Source organism: Arachis duranensis, chromosome 10 (genome assembly GCF_000817695.3).
Source record: "Arachis duranensis cultivar V14167 chromosome 10, aradu.V14167.gnm2.J7QH, whole genome shotgun sequence".
In the NCBI taxonomy this organism is placed as follows: domain Eukaryota; kingdom Viridiplantae; phylum Streptophyta; class Magnoliopsida; order Fabales; family Fabaceae; genus Arachis; species Arachis duranensis.
In genome coordinates this window covers 52,928,982-52,947,909 of record NC_029781.3, presented here as the reverse complement: position 1 = coordinate 52,947,909, position 18,928 = coordinate 52,928,982, and the positions used below count along the sequence as shown (strand labels likewise).

At 33.1% G+C, this 18,928-nt stretch overlaps 1 protein-coding gene and 1 long non-coding RNA gene across 2 annotated transcripts; one reads left to right on the top strand and one right to left on the bottom strand.

Annotated features, from left to right (window-relative positions):
• The first annotated feature begins 836 nt into the window (after window positions 1-836).
• On the top strand, window positions 837-2,441 carry LOC107470411 (uncharacterized). Its single transcript, XM_021134018.1, has 2 exons — window positions 837-2,059; window positions 2,303-2,441. Exons 1-2 carry the CDS (start codon window positions 837-839, stop codon window positions 2,439-2,441), a joined length of 1,362 nt encoding a protein of 453 aa, XP_020989677.1.
• Window positions 2,442-7,373: 4,932 nt separating this feature from the next.
• Window positions 7,374-8,547, bottom strand: LOC107470415 (uncharacterized). Its single transcript, XR_008003573.1, has 3 exons — window positions 8,454-8,547; window positions 8,162-8,377; window positions 7,374-8,022 (listed from the first exon to the last, which is right to left on the bottom strand). It is a non-coding gene; the product is annotated as an uncharacterized LOC107470415 (long non-coding RNA).
• Between the last annotated feature and the right edge of the window lie 10,381 nt (window positions 8,548-18,928).

Below are 18,928 nucleotides of genomic sequence, written 5' to 3'. Positions count from 1 at the left end.
GAACCCGGTGTGGACTCTCCCGTTCGCCCACAAGGATCAAAGAAGAGCAAGCGAAGAGGTAAGGGAAAAGCACAGATGTCTGAAGATTTTAGCAAAAGAAAATTATCGGTTGTCAAAAAATTATCTTTCATGGAAGATATTAAGAATGTTAGAGAAAAGGAACTAATGGAAAGGGAAAAAGAAAGAGAAGAGGAGAAGGAACATAGAGCAAAGATGATGGCAATCAAAGAGAAGAAGTTACAAATTCAAGCGGCAATGAAAGAACAAGAATTACAAACTCAGAGGTATATTAAAGAAATTGAGATAAAAGCAAAAGAAAGGAAAATGGATATGCAAATACCTAATGCTGACACGTCTACAATGAGTGAGAAACGACGAGCTCTTCATGAGATTGCATGTGAGAAAATAATGGCCAAGTGGTTTACTTAATGGTTCCTTGTATTTGTAGAGTTATGTAGTATGTTCTTATTTATTTATTGCGTATTACTGGTATGTGATGTAGTTTGTTTTACTTATTTCTGATGTAAGTTTTTAAATTAGTCAATATTATTGTGTCGTTATTGTTCATGAAAGTGACCGTTGGAAAACTAGCCATTAAGTAGCCGTTGCAAAACTAGCCGTTAAGTAGCCGTTAAGGAAAACTAGCCGTTGCAAAACTAGCCGTTGCAAAAGTAGCTGTTGCAAAACTAGCCATTGCAAAACTAGCCGTTACAAAACTAGCCGTTAAGGTACTTATTGCAGACACACTTATAAATATCAACTATCAATGACTTCACAGCTCCACTTCAACTCTTGTTTCTCACCTCGACAGAGAACTAAAAATTATATTTCTCCATATGGCTAGAAATTTTGATGATATGTTCAATGAGGCTTTGTATGGCAAAAGAAGACGGCAAGATAACACACTCATAGATAATTGGATCGATGAGTATTTACTCGAAGATTCAGAAGAAGAAGATATCGATAAAAGCTCTATCCCAATTACTCGTAGATGGATCAACAGAGATCGAGAAGCAGGACATGATCGCCTTTTCCAAGATTACTTTGCAGATGAACCGGTGTATAATGCTGACATTTTCCGACGGAGATTTCGAATGAGAAGAGATGTGTTCCTTCGGATAGTAGACGCTCTCTCAAACGTCTATCCGTATTTCCAACAGAGGGTTGATGCAACTGGAAGAAGAGGCTTGTCGCCACTTCAGAAATGTACCGCTGCGATACGAATGTTAGCATATGGCATAGCAGCTGATGCTGTTGATGATTATGTGCGCATATGCGAGAACACTACAATTGAATGCTTGGAAATATTTGTTGAAGGTGTCATTTCCGTGTTCCAGGATGAATACTTGCGAAAACCCAATCCAAATGACGTACAACGCCTGCTACAAATGGCGAAGGGTTGTGGCTTCCCTGGCATGTTGGGTAGCATTGACTGCATGCATTGGCAATGGAAAAATTGTCCAAAGGCGTGGAAAGGTATGTACATGAGTGGTTATCGTGGGGTTGCAACCATAGTACTTGAGGTTGTAGCATCTTCAGACCTTTGGATATGTCATGCGTTCTTTGGAGTTTTTGGTTCAAATAATGATATCAACGTATTAGATCGTTCTCCAGTGTTTGATGATATTCTAAATGACCATGCTCCGGAGGTAAATTATACTATTAACGGTAATAATTATACAATGGAATACTATTTAGCAGATGGCATTTATCCTGAATGGGCCACATTTGTCAAATCAATCTCAAAGCCACAAGGTGAGAAACGCAAGTTATTTGCACAATACCAAGAAGGGCAAAGAAAAGATGTGGAACGAGCATTCGGAGTGTTGCAAGCACGCTTTGCAATTATACGTGGTCCAGCTTGTTGTTGGGAAAAGAAAAAGCTTGCCAACATAATGAGAGCTTGTATTATATTGCATAATATGATTGTTGAGGATGAAAGAGACAGCTATACAGGAAATTTTGCTCAAGGCTTAGAGTATGATGATGTTGAAAATGGCTTATCACAACCTCAGCTGGGAGAGGAAGATTTTGCACGAATTATCTATTGTGTATTATTGTTATATATGAATTTATTTAATATTAATATCTTTTAATAGTGAATTATTTTTAAATTTAAATATTTAAATTACATTATTAAAAAAATTAATTACATTAATTACAAGTATCTTAATTAGTTAATTAAGTGGGACCACAACAGGGACTAAAGTTAGTTCCTCCTAATGGAGAAGAGAGAGATGCTTTAAGTTCCTATTTACTGTTTATGACGCAAAAGCTGATGTGGAGTTACTTTTTATGACAGATGGGCCATAAACAGGAACTGGGATGAGTTTCCTACTGGAGATGGTCTAACTGATGCTTCATTTGCTGACGGCTCAAAAATCGAGGAAAGTAATTGCTCAAAAAAGTTTAAGATTTTTCATGGATTTCTTGGCGCTTAGAATTGAAAACTTTTATTTGGGCTTGATCTATCAAAGTCCGGTATTTTTGACAAAGTCGTAAAATCAGAAAACGTGAATTGGGACACTGTTCGAAATAAAAGTAATTGCTTCTTAATACTGATTAAACATGTATATTGCGTTATGAGCTCAATAAAATTTAATGTAAAGATGTTGATCACAATAACTTATAATGTAGCCAAATCATAGCATTAAAGGCAATAAATGTCTAAATTGTTACATCAAAAATGTGTAATAAAGAGAAAAGAAAACTTAGCAAGTAACACACATTATTATTTACTAATTACAATAGACATCAGACCTTCCAGTCTAGTTCTAACTCAACACAGCTTAGGATCTCAGCAACTCATTTGTTCGGAAGCCTTACATCTGGTACAATTTTTCTACGCGTTAGATGCATGTCTTGCATCGTTGCATGTATAGGGTGGGGGAGAGGCGTGTTGTTTTTGACAGAAAATCATGTCTCCCTTTGAAACAAAACACAAGTTATTTTTATGTATTCATCCCCATTTTTACTATCTCAGAGCAAGCAAGTAAAATGTTTTCTTGTGCTTGTGAGTGAAGAATAATGTTTACACATGTTTAAAAAGAGAAAGAAAAAATAATACTCCGTGATCATATCAAATCTAAAGAATACATTACTGAATTTTAATATAATCTTATATATGTAAGTTAATTTTTTTAATATTAGTTTTGTTTAGTATTAGTATTGATTAGTGCAGTTTAGACACTATTATTCGTTATATTGTTGTTAGAAAATAAATAAGTTGTATAGGTATAGGTGTATTTTACTAATTAGAGTTTATGTACTATAATTTTTTTTAATATATTTAGATATAATAAAAAATATATGTGATAAGTTAAAATATTAGTTTATGTACTGTAATTTTTGTAATATATTTAATTTAAGTATAGAAAAAAATGTGTCTCATTAGTTAAAATATAGTATATGTACTGCAATTTTCTTTAATATATTTAGGTATAATAAAAAACGTATGTGATTAGTTTAAAAATGTAGTTTATATATTACTGTAATTATTTTTAACATATTAATACAGACAGATTTACAGACGGATTTAGTCTTTATTACAGACGGATTTTTGGTTACCGACGAAATTACCGACGGATTTTTTTCCGTCTGAAAATTACAGACGGATTTTTAGCAGTTACCGACAGATTTTCCCTCTGTAAATTTTTTATCAATTTCCCAAAGGCGACGAAATTTCTGACGGATTTTCCGTCTGTAATTACAGACGTATTTTTCGACAGATTTTCTGTCTGTAATTACAGACAGAATTTTATACGGATTTTTCGTCTGTAATTACAGACGGATTTTTCGTCTGTAATTACAGACGGATTTTTCGTCTGTAATTTAAACTTTAGAAAATCATCTCGTTCTGATTACAGACAGAAAATCCATCTGTAATTCCGTCAGTAATATAAAATAGAATTTTTTTTAGATTTTTTCATTGCAAAATGAATACTTTAGATTTGTTTTCTAAATTTACTCCATCAAACACTATAAATTAAAAAAAGAAAGCCAAAAATCACATAAATAAACATAATATTCATTACATGATACCTATAAAATTGGAGGTTATTTTTCAACATCATTGGCCAATATCTCATTGTCTTAATAAAAAAATACCCAAAAAAAATAAGATGACCATCCCAATGTTACATGAATGTCACAAATTACACTTGGCCAATATCCTAATGCCTGTAGAGAGAGTGCTCGAAGCGTTCCTTCTGCTAAGTCTACTGGTAAATTCTTCTTATAATCAGAATACATGTAATAAACATCAAATAATATAGAAAACTATATAGGTCATATACAGGGAAAGAAAATGCTTCATTCCAGTTATTGCATAAATGACATATATATGTACTAACCTGAGTTCGGCCGGCACCTGGGGAAGAACATGTTTGACAGCACAATCTAGATATCCAGCAGCCTTTAAGAAGATATCAACAGAAGCTCGTCTGTTTTCTGTTACAAGTAACAACTATTTTACTTTCGTAATCAACACAATATATACTAAAGATCAGTGCAACTGCGAAGACAGAACATTCTTATAAATAAAGTATTACAGTATATACAACAATATATAAGACTTACCATCATTGACTAACCCCAAAAGAACCGGCAAATAATCTTCTAGAGCCTGCAGAAGATCAAGCAATGTCGAACCACCTGCAGATGATCATGCGTTGCCATACCAATGCATCAGTAAATTTAATCTTCCTTCTTTTATCATTAAATAAAATAAGTTCATCTTTGTTTAAGAAACTGATCATGTTGAGTAGCACTTTTTCTTTTTGTTCTTGTAATTGTAGGGCCTTCTTGGCCAGCCATTACAACTATACGTGTTCTAATAGCACTTTGCTTAGGCATGGACCCTACATAATCAAATTTCAAGGGAAGTTGAGTAACTTAATTGAATAGAGAAGCTTCTATTCTAAATTCTAATCAATAACAAATCTGATAGTTTGATGGAATTGATGGTTCGACATATTTCTCATAGATATTAAAAAGTTATATTAATTTCTACATAATATAGTACATGCATAAAATTCTAAGAATATATTTTAAAAGTATCAGTTATCTAAGACAGAAAATTGCTGGAAATGGCCCAGTTCTTCTAACCAATATACTTAACATCCAGGCAGCTGAAAACACAAGTGAAATGCAAAGGATAACCTTTAATGAACCAAACTAACCAAGAGGATGAAAAACTCACTAGATTGCTATTTAAGTATATTTTAGTCCTTAGCAGATCAGTTTGAGGCCCAATTGCAACCGGTAGTAAAAGTAGAAGTAATACATTAGCCAAACAAGAGAGAAAACAAAGTCAGAGATTCATATAACTCATCTAAAAGAAAACAACGTGGCAATAAGCAAGAGCAGCAAGCAAATATATGTCATAATATATTGCCCAATTTTATTTTATTCATTCCTTCTAACGTATCCAATCTAATTCCCTATATCTATATTAAAAATCCAACATAGGGACCATGCCTTTTAGATTCATTAACCCCAAATTCAATAACAAATAGGGATATGCATGGATAACAGCAGCTCAAAATAATGAGAAAGTGAAAAAAATTAAAAAGAAAAATGTGTGGAACTGTGACAAACATCTTCTCTAATATACAGTTTTCACCATAGCAATCAGTAAGCAATATCAGCATTTGCAGAATATGTAGTAGAAACCCAAGATTAACTAAGAAAGTTAGAAGGGAAAGATTACCTGATTCGCAGTGATTTCAACTACAAGCTTCTTAAACTCCTTGTCTAGACCGAGCCACTGGCAAAGCAGTACTGGTAAATACCACTTAGCAAGCTGCTAATTGAATTCATGCCTCTTTCACCAGCTAATGTGATAATCAACAAGAACAATGTGAAACCAGATGAGCATAGAATATGACTGATTTCATGGAAAACAGAATAGAATAAACATACCTTGGGTATGGCACCTTGATGCTATTGCGAAACTGTTGCGACATCTCTGTTTCAAAATTTTCCGACAATTTAAAGTATAGTACAAGGCTCAAGCCTTTTCAATTTTAATAAAGATATTACATTATATTTTTTATTATTGGGCCTCTTCTGTTTTATAGAGCTCTCTCAAAAATTTCCAAGCCCACTTTCATAGCCGTATTGCATGTGAATTATTTGAAGCCCAAAATAAATCATTAAAATTAGAGAAAGACATTATTAGCGTGCCAAGTAGGGAGTAGGAAAAACTGAAAAGTGTTAATGGTGATGATTATATATATTCTGCATGAATGATGGTTTAATTCATGTAAAAGATGTATATAGCTGCAGTTATATATCGATTAGACCTACGTGATCATGAGTGCTTCTTTTAGTTTTGGATGGGATTTGTCTTGTTATTCCCTTGTCCTATACAATAACAGCTACCTAATTATACAATAATACTAAGAAACATGCCAAAATTAATATGCCTTAAGAAAGATAGACACGAGAATTCTAATCCATTAGTGTCTACTTTTAAATTGTACCTGAGATAAGGCTATAAACAGTATTAGCATGGGAATTCCAATTTCGACGCAGCTCCCAACCTAACACAAAAGATTTAGATTCAGAATAGTATACTAAACCATATTAGTGATGAGAAAATAATCGTGAATTTCACTATTAATAATGCAGTAAGTGGGGCTGGAGTTATATGTACCACAAGGAACCCTCTGTCAAATAGTTCAAAACCAACTAATGCAATTACTGGAACCATTCCAAGTCGACTGAAAAACCTGAATACAAAGGAAAGCACAATAATTATTTGGCGTATTCTCCAATCCAAGTTTCTCTCTTTGACTTCAAAAAGTGTAACATACATTTCAACCATATCAGCTGTGTTTCCGTGGAAGAGAGAGATGGAGGTTTGGGTTACCTTGAGATCGATGCCGAGAACGGAACCGCCATGATTGGGAGGACCGAGGCTCTGGCAAGCAACTTGAAGCCAAGCACCTGGAGCACAACCGAGGTCCAGTACAGATGAGCCAACCTTGATGAGCTTGTGCTGCTTCTGTATCTGTACTAGCTGTTAACTCAAAGTTAGTTAGTTAGTTAGAAGAAGAAGAAGAAACAGAAGTTTCGAGAACCTTGAAGGCAGAGCGAGCAACATAGCCAAGGCGCTGATCTTCCTTGTAGAAGAAATCGGGTGCCCCCGCCGCCCCTCCCCCCATCTCGATCCCTTTTCAAGGTTCAATGAAACTTGCACATTTTCTTTTTAGGCTAATGTTTAAAAGAATTTAATTTACAAATACATCCAATTACATGCCATAGTAAAAATAATTATTTTTTATATTATCTTTCAAAAAAAAACGAATGTATTACATCTGTTAATGTATTAAATTCACCTCTTATCTTCTAATTAGGTGGCCCTGAACCTCGTTTTAGTTTTTACTCTCAAGAAAATAAACCAAACAGAACAAGTACTAGAATATGACTAGAAAAAGATCAACAATAAAAGGAATCAACAGCACTTTCCTATTTCTTTGCTATGCTGTCATGCTCATTGGACAGTTCTACTTACATTCAAGAAATTTTTTATTGTAACTGTTCACCTCTTGAAGACCCATTGCTTTGAGAAACAGGATCTCTTGAAGTTATTTTTGGTTGTAACTGTTCACCTCCTTAGCTTGCAATCTGATGCTCGAACTCTTCTACAACCTTGCTTAAAATAGATTCAACCAACTGTTCCATGAAGAGAAAAATATTACTTAGAAGCTTGTAGGCTCAAACGCACTCTCGATAGTACTGAAGTAGTGGAAGACTAGTGATTGGACTATGCTCCAACTCTCTGGTTCTGAATGAGAAGATTGGACTATGCTCCAACTCACTTTGAGCCTTCTCAGATTAAAGGGTTAAAAATTGATTACTAACTCCTCCAATCCTTTTACCATTGCTTCAGAGCTCACAGAAGATAAGAATTAAAGGGTTAAAAATTGATTAAGTATGTCTTCAAGACTTGGGAGAGACAAGGAGGGCCAGCTTTACCTGGGAACTAATATAATTCAGTGAACCCTGATGAACAAGCTGCAAAATACATAAGCCAACAACACAGAAACCAATACAGATTAAATATTGAACTAAACCTTATTTTCCAGAATAATAATTCTGAAACATAAAATAGAACTCTATAAGGGTTATGCAATTGAAATATTAACCTGACTACCTGAGTATTTTGACCCGCTAGACCAACTTGATCTCGTCTAACAGATCCATCGCCAGTTCTAGCAGATCCTGAGTATTCCTTCTGTATCAATCGAATCGAATCGATGTAACAGACGTAGTCAAGTCACCAAGAGAACCCCACTGCTCAGCCACCCTTTTATATATTATATTGGAAGTCTGAACCCTCTCCAACATACATATTATGCACTGTCATGCTCTGCAACATTCACAATCTCAATTACTATCAACATAATCTCATAATTAGCATATAATTAGAGACATGAAACCCTAACCTTGAGTAGAGGCGTTACAGATCCATCGTTAAGAGTGAAGATATCAGAAATTTAGAAGCAAATTTAGAATCATAGTGTCAACAAGATCTTGAGCTGTAACACTGAATAACAAGCAAATGATTATCAAACAATGAAAGTTGTAAATAATTATCAAACAAATAGCTCAAATTGAATTACAAATTACTTGAACAAAGCAGAACAGAACAGATTCAACATTCGTCCAAGCAAATGATTCAAATGAAAGCTTCGATTGCAAAAAAAATTCATCAAAATCAGAGTAAATCTGCAGATTCAAATGAAGCACAAAAGTAGAGTATGATAAACCTAAAACTGACACAGAAAAATTGAGCCCTAAGGTTTATCACAAAGAACAGAATCACAAAATCAGGATTTATGTACCTGAAATTTGAGATGGTTATAAGAAGAACTGAGAGAGCGAGTTGAGATTAGATGGAAGAGGTGCCAGAGGGAGCAGATGCGATGAGAGCGTCGGCAGAGAGAGCTTTGCGACGAGAGCGGCGGCGGGGGGATCTTGTAGGACGCAAGGGATGACAGAGAGATTGTGCGATGCAAGCAGCGGCGGCAGCGGCAACGGCCACGGTGGAAGAAGCAGAAGTAGCAGCCATGAAGAAAAAAGTAACTCGTGCCATGGAGAGAGGAAGAAGCTCGTGTTTGATCTCTGAATGGAGCTCGAAAAGTAACTCTGAATCCTTGTGCCAGGGAGAGAGGAAGAACCCTCGTGTTTGATCTCGTGCCAGGGAGAAAAGTAACTCTGAATGGAGCTCGAAACACAGTTTGAACGGGGGCTGCCACTGAGAGAGAAGAGGGTATAGGTTAGGTCTAAATTAAAATTTTTAGACAGAAAATTTTAAATTACAGACGGATTTTTCGTCTGTAATAATTTAATAAAACGCGCGTTTTATCTACTTAATTACAGACGGAAAATCCGTCTGTAACCATTCCACAGAAAAAAATTAATTTTTTTGACGGAATTATAGACAGATTCTCTTTTCCGTCTGTAATTTATGCTAATCTAATTTTTTTATTTTTCGACAAAAAATCCCTCTGAAATTCCATCTGTATTTCAGTGGGATAAAATCCGTCGGAAATATCCGTCTGTAATAACTAAATTTCTAGTAGTGATATATATAATGAAATATATGTGATTAATTAGTTTTAAATTTACAATAAATTTTTTGTTATATTTAGTTATATGTTTCGGAAAATTTAATAATTGTGTTTGGTGCAAGTTTGATATTTAAAGTATAATTTTGGTTGAAAATGTGAATTTTCGTAGGTTCAATTGATTAATAGGGGTAAAACATTAAAAATTATAATTAATATTTTTTATAAAATGTTTTTATTAAATTTAATAATATGTATGACTAATTAGTATAACTTTTAGACTAATTTTTTCAATTGTAATAATATAAGTATGATTTCATTAGTATAATCGTTAGAGTAATTTTTGAAATTATATGTTATAAACCGTCTGTATGAGCTTTTGATTTACTGTAATTTTTTAATGTTTAGTAATATGTTTAAGGAAAATAATAAATTTTTATTAGAGAGAGATAGAGAATGAGAGAGAAAAGAGAAAAAAAAGGAGAGAGAGAATGTTTGTTCATTTTAGAGAAAAAAATTTTATTTAATTGTAATACAAAATATCTTTTGACATATTTTGGTTTGTCAAATTAGTAATATAAAATATAAATTATAAGTTATATATAGAATGGGAAGTTGTAGAGAAAAATAGAGAGGGGATAAGAGATATACACTACAAGAAAATGGATTAATACAGACAGATTTAGTCTTTATTACACTGACAGATTTTGTCCCTCTGTAAAAGCCCTGTCGGAAAGTATTTACCGACGGATTTTTTTTCCGTCGGTAAGTTACCGACGGATTTTTACCAGTTACTGACGGATTTTTTCTCTGTAAATTCTGCATCTATTTTCCGAAGACGACGAACTTTCCGACGGATTTTCCATTTGTAATTACAGACGGATTTTCCGTCTGTAATTTGAACTTTGGAAAATCAACTTACACTCTGATTACAGACAGAAAATCCGTCTGTAAATCCGTCGGTAAGGTAAAATAGAATTTTTTTTATTTTTCTAATTACAAAAATAAACCTGTTTTCATACAAAATAAATATAAATTTAATAAATACAGTTTTTTATCTATTTTGTATTCGAATATTTATAATATTTCAAAAAATAAACAAGTTCATTGTATTATCAAACTAAAAGAAAAGTACTATAAACAAACAAGTTAATATACTTCATCGTATTGATACATCAACTATAATAATAAATAACAACCATACATCAACAAAGTGTATTGATACATTAACTATAATTCAAAACTTAAACTCAATGTATTGTTCAACCATACTAAATTTATCATGTATTCAAAACATAAACTTTAATGTATTCTTCTGATAGAAGAGCGCCATTGTGCGCCATTGTGAATCGACTCTTGAGCTGCCTTTGCAGCAGCTAACATTCTTGAAAATAATAGCAGTGTCTCCCTTGAGTAATGATCCTTTTTTCTCTTGGACTTTCTATGTTGCTATTGAATTCCTCAACAGTCCAATCCTCACTTTCAAAATCACCCTTCAGGACACACAGCTGGACCTTCAAGGAGGAACCATCTCTTGTAACTAGTTTTAGAGAAAAAGGAACAATCAATAACACTTTCTTTTCCTTCCAAAAGCTCAAGTTTAAGTTTCTCAATATGGAAATACACAAACAAACAACTCACTTCAGCTAGAAACAGATAATAGATTAAATACTCACTTTAGCAGAAAAGCTCACTCATACAGGAAGCCCAATAATGCAATCACACAGCAATACATTATCAAAATGAGCCAAATGTTAATGTTGACTTGAGATGAGAGTATGTCAAGAAGCCAACAGCCAACTTAAAAAGAATATTAAGTAGAATTAAGAAAGATATGCAGCAGACACTGAAGGCAAGTAGATTGTGCCTATTTTGATATCTGAAAAAAAAAGAAAAGAAACATGCACCCTCATTAAAAGTAGAGGACCACTGGAAGGATATATCAGAAATCAAATGATGCACTTCTTTGTCAATTTTGAATGAATGGAATCTACTGAATAAACAGAGTAAAGCGAAATAGTGTCAGATTCATTCACATGAAAAATTGAAAGGTATAGAATAGGAGTATTTGCAATACATACATACAGTTACATACCGTTAGACGGACACGGAGATGAAAGATTAGGTACTTTATCACAAAGTATAATATACGTATATAGAAACTCAAACGACTGTTCCAAAATACGGGGTAAAGTATACATAGTTTCTGAATAGAAAAGTTAGAATGACAAGTCTTGGCTGCATGCATCATGTGGAGTGTGGACCGACAATCCTGCTGTTCCCCGCATTGACCTCTATCTGACTATTGTAGTTCTAGCCTCTACACTAGCAAGTCTTGTCCATACTTGAAAAATAACAAATAATAACGTAACATTAAATAAATCAATTTTGTAACTCTTTTTTTATTTAAAAAAAAAAAAGAAAACAAGGAAATAACTAAGAAGGTTGATTCTTGAGTCCTAACCCACACAATTGATTGAATTTTGTGCTTATCAGAACGTCTTCAAAGAAATAGAATCAATATGCAGCTATAAACTACTCTAAGGACTTTTCTTTACTATGAATTTGTATGAGGATAGAAAAGCAACTTACATATTGGCTTATTAACACAATTGCAATATCTTCCCTAGTTGTGAACTCTTTGAATGCATCTTCAATTTGTTTCACAGTTGTTTCTGAAATCAACATCCTAAGAGAGGATTAGAAGTCTATTATTGACACTTAAGAAGGTAGAAAATCACTAAATTGTCTACAAAATTGCCATATCATTACAAATTGAAATCAGTCAAGCATAGAAGAAAGTTCATAAAATGAACTGAAGAACAGTGGGATACTTGAATCTACAATAATATAATTTGTCTTCCTTCGCAAGTCAACATTACCCACTCTAGCCAGCAGAAATCCAGCAACAGTATCCTGCATTATATTCCATTAAGTAGTTATTACTTTTTATGGTAGAGTGCATCTAAAATATCAAAATTCAGAACAAACATCATAAAAACTAGAATGCGTCATGATGCTAGATTTCCGATATCAAATATTGCATGTATGCACCAGAAGAGATCTAGGAAAATTACATAGGCTAGTATTATATATGGATTATGGTAAATACAAATGCTTCAACAGGCTAATAGAGCTCTAATGTACAGGTCAAGATAGAAATAGGTTTTACACATCAGCACCTGGCACTTATCAACACATCAACCTCTAAACTTTCAAATATATATTGGTGGATGAAATAAGGTCATCTTAACAAGAACAATCATAAAAATTACAGATAAAATGCTACAACGTTGTACCAACATAAAATATTGAACCTCAATTGTCATCCAAACTCCGACCCAACCAATCAACCACCACCTGTCCTAAGCTAAACCAGAAGGTTGAATTGCATATTAAAATTTTGAGAAAGAATAAAAATAAATTACCACACAAACCACTTAAAACCCTCGTCAGTCACAGAAATGCCACGCTTACCTCATCTGCGATCATAGCAATGAGTGTTGAACTTTTTGTGGGAATTTGAGCTCTATTTGCCATTTAACCTGAACAATTGCAATGAACAAGATTAAGGGGAAAGAAAAAGTAAACGAAAGATGACATACAAACAAAGATATACAACTTGTAATTTGAAAGATTCAGCCACATACAACAAGGGTAAAAACATGATATCAGGTCCATTCTTTCAAATTTATATTGATCGGTTTTAGCACCATATGCCACAAAAGAAAGGGCTGACTTCCAATTCTTTTACATCAAAACGTTTATCAATCAACCAGACCCAGAGTCAATGAAATAATCAATTGATTGAAACAAATTGCTAAATTATATTCTATAAACTAGCATCAGCAAACTAAAGAACATGAGATTTGTAAGTAAGATGCATGAAATCAAACATCAATAGAGAAGCAGAAAATCATACTCTAAAATGATAGTAAAAGGAAGAACCAAAATCATAACAAGATATCTTAAACATAATTTAAAACGGCAAAATGGAGAACTTGAAGGTCAGGGGGGAAAAAAAGAATTTTGAAATCTAGGTTTATTTAGAGTAGGTATACTGAATAAATCCGAAGATAGGTTCCATAAGTTTGAAGTAATAGTGGATTTATTATATATAATGAAAAATCATTTTAGTAGACCATGTATAGACCTTTTAGTAGTTAATCTGAATGAATGGAATCTGCTGCAGCAGAAGAAAACTCTACAACAAGCAACATAAAAAAAAGAGTTAATTTATATATCTCAATCCATAAAGCAAGTAGATTCAAACAGCGAAAAACAAAAAGCTGAACAAAAAAAATTAAATAAGGAAAAGAAATGATCTAAATAATGAATGAAGCAGCAAATAAAACTAAAAGAAACCAAATTGCAAGGATGATGAACACGCCATAGCACAACAGATCCACACTTAACCATACCAACCATTTTTCTACTGTGTAATAAAAAATAAAATCAAAAGGTAAATACGTATTCCCAAACAGGCCCTCCCCTAACCCCAAAAAAATGAAAAAGAAAAAAAATTTTAGAACAGCAAGCGTGCAAAGTTGAGAAATTTAAAACAAAAAAAAATATTTAAGGGAAAAAAGACCAAAGCATGAGGGGTACAGTCCATTTGTAAAAGTGAAACACACAAGGAATAAATCCAACAGAGTAGAAAGAAGAGCTGAAATAATAATAAAGTGCATTTTGAGAGGAAAGAAGAGTGACGGACTTGTGGGTTAATGTCTGGCAGAGATGACAGAGAAGAAGAAGAAGGAAGAAGAAGAAGAGAGATTATTCTCTCAAATTTCTATTTTTCTTATATTCTTGTTGGTTTTGCAGTCAAGAAAGAAAGCCAAAAAATGCAAAATGAAACTAATAACAGAGTGTTAGAGTTCTTCTGCTGAGTGATTGAAAGAAGGTGAATGAAGAACAGAGAGAGAGAGAGAGAGAGAGAAAGAGAGAGAGAGAGAGAGAGAGAGAGGAAGCTCAAGGGCCTTCCATTAAGCACAAAGCTGCAAAAGCTTTCAGGTTTGTGCAGAGAATATATAAACACAAACTCAATAAATGAACCGCTTTTCTCTCCTAACACTGTTACTATTTCTACTATTTAGTGATAAATAAACCTAAAAGAAACCAAAGTGGAGAAAATTATTTGGATTGGATAGTTAATCACTTTCATCAGTACCATGAACACCACATATTTGAGTTCCGAAAATTGGAGAATATAATAACAGCATGAACGAACACATAAACCAATAATAACATTCATAGCCTAGCATCTGAAATAAAGTAAAATCCTTCTAAGCACAGAGGACAGAGATAGTGTTGGGCACATGAACCTATTATGGATGAAAGCATGTCACTGCAGCTTAGACGCGTATCACACAAGGAAACCAAGAGATTGGTTTCCCACTCACTGAAAATGAGTATGGAAAATAGAAAAGTTAAACATTTACAGAACTAGAAATACACTCAAGAAATGTAGGCAAAAGGAAAAGAGAGTGACGGGAGGATCACCTTTTGAAGTTTAGTTGATGAATATCCATGGTAAGAACCATCTGAATAAAACCAGTAGTCATCTGAGTGAAGGCAACAAAAGATATAATTGTTCCCTAGAAATAAGAGAAATTAATAAAATGCATACTACAACAACCACCAAATAGCAAGTGAAAAGGATTACTATTGCACAAGACCTGTACTATTTATTTAAATTAAATCTCACAAGACCTGTACTATTTATCACTCCCACAAGCAGAAGCAAAAGCACAATTTGGTTATTGCACTAGATGAATTAGAAAGGAAGTAAAGAGACAAGCAAAAAGGTTCATGAATCCTTCTGTTCATAAATCCTTCTATTTTCAATCAAGCAAATTCTAAAATCAAAGAAAGAAACAATATCCTTCTTACAGAAGTAAAATAGTATCATGTTTCAATTTGACATTCAGAGCTTAATCAGAACAAAAAAGAGAAAGGAAAAGGAAAGTAAAGAGAACAAGGAAAGGGGATACAATGAGAAAAGTGAATGGAATCGACTATCGACTAGTGAATTACCTGCATGCGCGAACAATAAGTGAAGAGAACATCCCAACTGATCCATCACCAATGCTAGCCTTTTCTGTTCTAGTGCAGCCACTTCGACTTTGTTCTTGAATATTTGATAGAAATAATAATAAACACCCTGTATTGATCCTAGTAACCGCACTACATTATTTTTTTAGTTAAAACTTAATTCATCCATCCTAAATTCCTAATTATACTTTCTTCGTAAGAGTGAGTTTGTTTTTTTTAAACCTGACAAGAAAGAAAGCAAGTATTAAGTATACTATGCACATTCTCTTCATGTCTCAACTTTCTCTTCAATTTATCAACCTGTCAAGTTTGAAAACATTAATTTACTGTATGTATTGAAAATTTATTTCACTAATAAATTATCACACACATCTTGTATCAAAGCCATTTTCCTTTCTCGATTCGATCGACGCCCATTTTTCTGTGCAGCCATTGCTTTGCTCCCTCTACTTTCCATCTTGTCCTGCTTTGCACATTCAGAGATAGAATCTTTGAAAAGCAACAAAAAGAAAGAACTAGCTTGAGTCTTTGATATATTTCTTATGACAAGTAAAAGAACCAAGCTTCCACTTTCCAGATTCGGATAATATTCAAAAGAGGAAGAGAAATTCTATCTGCCTACTACAGTTAAAGTAGTTTAAGCATTGAAATCAAAACTCTTTTAGTGTATAGTGTATAATTGATTTTATCTTGCAAATTGCCTAAACAATATAACAATGGGAGCATCAGGACCAACAAGCATGGCAATAGTTGGAACCATTAAACAGTTGAGCCACAAAAGCAGAGTATGATAACCCTAGCTAAAACTGGCGTAGAAAAATTGAGCCCTAAGGTTTATCGGCGTAATTTAAACAATACATACCTGAATCGGCGTAATTTAAACAACTGCTGGTAGATGCTCTGGTTCTCTTTGGAGCAGGAACCGATTGGGATCGGGTCGAATTCCATCGGTTTGCTTGCGATAGAGCGAGATAGAGTAGTGACGGTGACAGAGCAGCGACGAAAACAGAGCACGACGACCTTGAGTCTGAAACACCCGCGAGAGAAGCGATATACCAGAGAGATAGAGAGAGGTCGACGGCGAGACCAGCCATGAGAGAGGTGAGACTTAGTGAGATTGAGGGTGAGAGTGGCGAGAGAAAAGCGAAGAAACTCAAAGGAGTGTTAGTGGTTCTTCGTCGCGGTTAGGGGTTCTTCGACGGAGGCATTGCGAGTGCCAGCAACCGGTGACATTCTTCGCAGAGTGCTGTTAGGGGCTCTTCGCCGCGGTTAGGGGTTCTTCGTGGTGGTTAGGGGTTTTTGGTGAGTTACAATGAAGAGAGGGTTAGGGTACAGTGAGGCACAATGAAGACAGGTTAGGGTTAGCTAGGTTAATCGTCTTCTTGAGGCACAATGAAGACGGTGTTCATCTTCATGGAGTGCTTTGTAAATTGAGTCTTGAGTTATTTGTGAAGGGAGCTCGAGAAAGAGAGGGGGTAGATTCCGTATAAGCTTTTTTTTCGGCAGAAAAATTTAAATTACAGACGAAAAATTCGTCTGTAATAATTTAATAAAACACAGTTTTTTCGTCTATTTAGTTACAGGCGGATTTTTCATCTGTAACTATTTCCTACAAAAAAAATTAATTTTTCCGACAGAATTATAGACGGATTTTTTTTCCGTCTGTAATTTATGCTAATTCATTTTTTTGTTTTCCGACAAAAAATTCCTCTGAAATTCTGTTTGTATTTCTGTGGGATAAAATCCGTCGGGAATATCCGTCTGTAATAACTAGTTTTCTAGTAGTGAGATAAGAAGGAAGTTTATTGATTTTGGAGAGAAATATTTCATCTCAATTTTAACGAGAGTATCATGTGACACATTTTGGTTGTTAAATTAGTAATATAATTAACTATATTTCAATTTTAATATTTTAGTTTTAATTTTAATTTAATTTTACTTACAATTAAAGAATGTTATGTTGTATATTTTGATTGTTAAATTTATAATTAGTCATTAATAATGATATACAAGAGAGATAGAGTGGGTGAAAAAATGAGAGAGATAGAGAAAGGAAAAGAGAAGATGAGAGAACTCTTTAATTTTAGAGAAAAAGATTTTATTTCAATTACAATAAAAGAATGATACGTAATAAATTTTGGTTGTAAAATTAGTAATATCTAATAGATTCAAATTAAGATAACTTTAGGCGACTTTTAATTAATTTTCATTGTCTCACAAATATTTTTATTTAAAAAATGTATAAAAAATCCAATTAATAGTTGTGATTTTTGCATTTATAATAAGATTTGGCTATAAATTGTAGTCGAAATAGAAGTTTAGAATAAACTATCAAAATTGTACTCGAAAGTTTATATTACTAACAAAAATAACTCCAAAAATATAACTCCAAAAAATATGTATGACATACAAACTTGCAAAGAATTTAAAAATGTGACAAACATATCTAAAAAGTAAATATATATTCTGCAAAAGATTTTAGAAATAAAATTTTGATGCGATTATTTGTAAATAGGGTATGTCTAAAATCAGCCCAATCATTTTGTATGTATTAGAAATATCACCTTTTATGAACCATTAGATTTTATTAAATGCAAATCAAAGAATATTATAAAAGAAGATTATTGATAGACTTTATAAATATAGAATATATTAATATATACATACATAAAATACATTTTAATAATACAAAATATTTTAAAAATGGTAAGTACACTCTTTTACTTTAAAATAAATAAATATAAAATATATAAATATATACAAAAATATTTCTTATTTATTACAATACTATTTTTAATTACATAATATAAAATAATTTATTTTATATTACTAAAAAATAATTAGTTTATTCATAAAAAATTAAAAAATACGGTAATGGTTAATTTAAATACAAGAGATGCGCGAAATTGCGGCGGTTATTTTATGGATTAGCGGCGGTTTTAAACCATTGCGAAACGAAATTCCAGCGGTTTGTTAAGCGACGCGTGTTAGGGGGTGGCAATATGATTTTGCGGCGGTTCTAGAGAACCGCTGGCACAACCGTCGCAAAACCATGAAATAGCGGCGCAGGGTTTAGAAGCGGTTTAAAACCGCCGCTATCTGTTAAAGGTTGATTATGGCAGAAATTTAGTGGCGGTTCTCTTGCAAAATTTTGTTAAAAACACATTATTGTCACTACAAAAATATATACTATTTTTTAGGATTATTATGTGTCAAAAAAATTAAAATTCGTCAAAAAAATAAATTTTGACATTATTTTAACTATGAAAATATGTTAATAAAAGTTTTGTCAAAAA